The sequence below is a fragment of the Carassius gibelio genome, chromosome B20 (genome assembly GCF_023724105.1).
Source record: "Carassius gibelio isolate Cgi1373 ecotype wild population from Czech Republic chromosome B20, carGib1.2-hapl.c, whole genome shotgun sequence".
Taxonomy (NCBI): Eukaryota; Metazoa; Chordata; class Actinopteri; order Cypriniformes; family Cyprinidae; genus Carassius; species Carassius gibelio.
The window spans coordinates 18,862,853-18,866,405 of record NC_068415.1 but is presented as its reverse complement, the minus strand read 5'-3'; the positions used below and the strand labels follow the sequence as shown (position 1 = coordinate 18,866,405).

Sequence of the window (3,553 nt, the reverse complement as noted above, 5' to 3'; positions counted from 1 at the left end):
ATAAATAAATAACATGTAATTGCCAAGATAAATTACCAATGTTCCTTTTATTGATTGATGGTTTTAAACATTAATCATTTGTATCAAGATGTTACAAATCTTTATGCAGATTTTTACTTTTGTTTACTTAATAGCTTGTTGCCGAGATACAATTTGTTCTTAGTGATAAAGACAAGAGAACTAAGTTCTTTCAGGAACAGCTCTGCTTTTCCAAAGCTCTCTGCTTTCCCTCAGAGGCTGACATGGGTTCAACCAGCTTTACCAATCCTTATGCGATTGAAGTAATTCAGATGAAGAAGAGCGAGCTGGTGAGTGGCATTTTGAATACAGAAGATTTGCTGGATCTCCTCATTTCAAATGGCGTTCTTCAACCCGACAGCCGAGCGCTGATGGCCAGCATCTCTGCGCGAGAGGAAAAGAACTCCAGGATGTTGAACGTCTTGATCTCGAGAGGAGAGCGTGCCTGCCGCATCTTCTTCTACCCTTGTCTGAAACGAGTTGAACCTGACCTTTACCAGTACATGAGAACGTATGTAGCTGGAGTTAATGAGGGCATTAGAGATGCACGGAGACAGCTGATAGGATATCTGCTGGAGAAGGACAAGCAGGGTCTTGTCAAATACTCAAAATCCAACAAGGATCCCACTCCCGAAAGAATCCAACCAAAGTCTCTGACGAATAAGGCTACATCTTCAACAGAACAAGTCAAACAAACCCCCAAAACTGAAAGTGAGCATGATGCCATCGTCAAAGCCGTAACCTCAGGGGATCTACATCTCCTCCAGGAGCTTCTCAGAGGATTGGATGTCAATACTGTTTTCTCCTCCACTGATACTCTGCTGCACCTCGCTGCTGAACATGGTAAGGAGGCCATTGTGTATTTTCTGCTCAGACAAGGGGCGAAACTGAACCTGAAGGACAAGGAGGGTCGTACTTCTCTGCACAGAGCGTCAGAACGAGGCCGCACTGCTGTTGCTCTGGCGCTTGCGAAGGCTGGTGCAGACATCCATGCTACGGACCTAATATCAAAGACTCCTTTGCATCTGGCTGCTCAAAATGGACATGAAAATACGGTTAAAGCTCTAGTGAATGAGGAAAAGAAAAGCCTTAAGAACCAGACAACAGTTCTGCACATGGCTGCCATTGAGGATGACGCAACACTGGCAGAGGTTCTTCTGCGAAACGGCGCTTTAGTAGATGCTAGAGATGGCCAAAGGAAGACGGCTCTCTATCACGCTGTTCGGCACGGAAATGAGAAAACTGCCAGTGTGCTGTTGAAGGCCGGAGCACAGGTGGACTCTGTGATCGTGGACGCTGCTTTTGAGCTCAACAGGAAGTCTCTATTGTCTCTGTTTTTGCGGTATGTCCAGAACTCTATGTCTCCGAATGAGATCACCGCTGCTCTTTTTAAAGCGGTACAGAATAACTTGGATGGGGTTGTGGCTGCGCTAATTGATCATGGTGCGGATGTTAATATTTGTAACGAGCTTGGATACACACCTATGCTTCTAGCCGCAGAGCTGGGGAATGCTGAGGCCTTCAAAGTGCTGGTCTCAAAAAAGGCTAGACTCGATGAGAGACTGCCAAACCAGATCTCTGGGCTTCACCTGGCTACCCAAAGTGGCAGTATGCAAATAGCACAGGTAAATGACTTTTTAAAAATTTTAATTAATAAATAACGAGTCTGCATTTGGGTTCATGGAAGATTTAAGAGGAAAAACACAATAAGCAGGATAATAGACAATAAGATTTCAAACACACACACACATATATATATATATATATATATATATATATATATGTATATATATATATATATTTAGGGCTGCATAAATTAAAAGTATGTTAAACAAATAATTGAATGCTTTACTGAATTTGATATTGATACTGATATATTTTATTTTATTTAGATTTACTGTTTCATTCAGAAATAAAGAGACTAATTGTCATTAGTCTCTTGAAATTGAGAGCCCAGCCCAAGTCTTTCATTTACAAAGAAAAAAAAAGGCAATAATACAATCAATGTACCATTAAGTAATAATACTAAAATAAATCATTACTTAGTAGAGGGGAAATATGATGCAGCTTACAAGATAATCATTTTCATGATTATATTTTAATATATCTACTATAAAATATTACTATTATATTATAACAATATAATATAAATAAATATAATATTTATTTATAATGGCAAACAAACAAACACAAAATAATGATCTAATTTAAGAAAAAAAAAAGTTTTTTTTAAATTTATTTTTAATTTAAGAAATTATACAGCTGCCTTTACATTTAGGGTCCTTTGCAGCGGTGCATTTAAACGTTATCTAAAGCATAAGGCAAAAATAAATGCAATTTTTCTGGGTGATGAAAGCTGATGTCATCATACTTGGGGGCATCCTCCTGGGTAACAATGTAATGTTAAGTGATACTTATTTTAATAATACATTTTCAATCTTCTCTCTTACCCCAGATATTGTTGGATAAGGGTATAGACCCCAACATCAATGGCCCTAAAGATCAGACCCCTCTCCATCTAAGTGCATTACATAACCAGCCAGCGTTGATGGCACTGTTGTTGCGTGTGGGGGCTCAGATTAACGCCATCACACAGGATGGGTTCACTGCCCTGCACCTCGCCAGCCAGAGCGGCCACACCGAAGCAGTCGCACAACTGCTAGAGGGCAAGGCCGACATCCACGTCAAGGACAAACAGGGAAGAACAGCCCTGCACTGGGCGGCATCGCATGGTGAGGTGGGCGTCATACAGCTACTACTCACTTCTGGGAGTGAAAGCAATGCCACTGAAAAAGAGAAGAAGACCCCACTGCACCTAGCTGCAATGGAGGGACACACCAGGGCAGTTTCAGCGCTGCTGGCTGGTAAAGCTAAAGTTGGAGCTAAGGACATGGATGGCTGCTCTCCTCTGCATTATGCTGCTCGAAACGGGAAGGAAAGAGCAGCTAGAGTGCTTCTCGCATCTGGTAAGCGCAAGATTGTGGATGATAAGAACGTGTGGAGGAGGACTCCTCTGCATTTAGCTGCAGAGCATGGTCATGAGCTGCTGGTGGGTCTTTTACTGGAAAACGGTGCAAAGATCAACTGCCTGGATAACAATAAAGATACACCGCTGCACTATGCTTGCCGTGATGGCCATGTTGGAGCAGTACAGAGACTACTAAATTGGACAAATGGAGAACGAGCTAACCTACAGGCAACTAATAATGTGAATAAAACAGCGCTTCAGGTGGCAGAGGCAGAGGACACACAGGCTCACCAAAACATTAGCACCCTGCTAAAGAAGAAGATGTTCCTTGTGAAATAAAACTAAACCTGTACTGTAAAACTGGAGAATCTTAAATATGTTTTGTCAGAAAGTCAGGTAGAAGTCACCTCAACCAGTTAGCAGCTTCCACTTTTTGCATTATCAGACTGATTTTTAGAAATATTAAGTTTAAAGTGAAACTGTTATAATTAGCTTGATGTAGCTATACTAATATTATCTAAATTATTTAATGGATATAACGCTTTCTTATCAATGATCCTCTAATAA

General features: G+C 41.0%; 1 protein-coding gene across 1 annotated transcript; it reads left to right on the top strand.

Annotated features, from left to right (window-relative positions):
* Window positions 1-206: 206 nt before the first annotated feature.
* On the top strand, window positions 207-3,501 carry caiap (CARD- and ANK-containing Inflammasome Adaptor Protein). Its single transcript, XM_052587247.1, has 2 exons — window positions 207-1,643; window positions 2,474-3,501. The coding sequence occupies exons 1-2, from the start codon at window positions 243-245 to the stop codon at window positions 3,323-3,325; spliced, it is 2,253 nt and encodes a 750-aa protein (XP_052443207.1). The 5' UTR covers window positions 207-242; the 3' UTR covers window positions 3,326-3,501.
* Window positions 3,502-3,553: the final 52 nt, after the last annotated feature.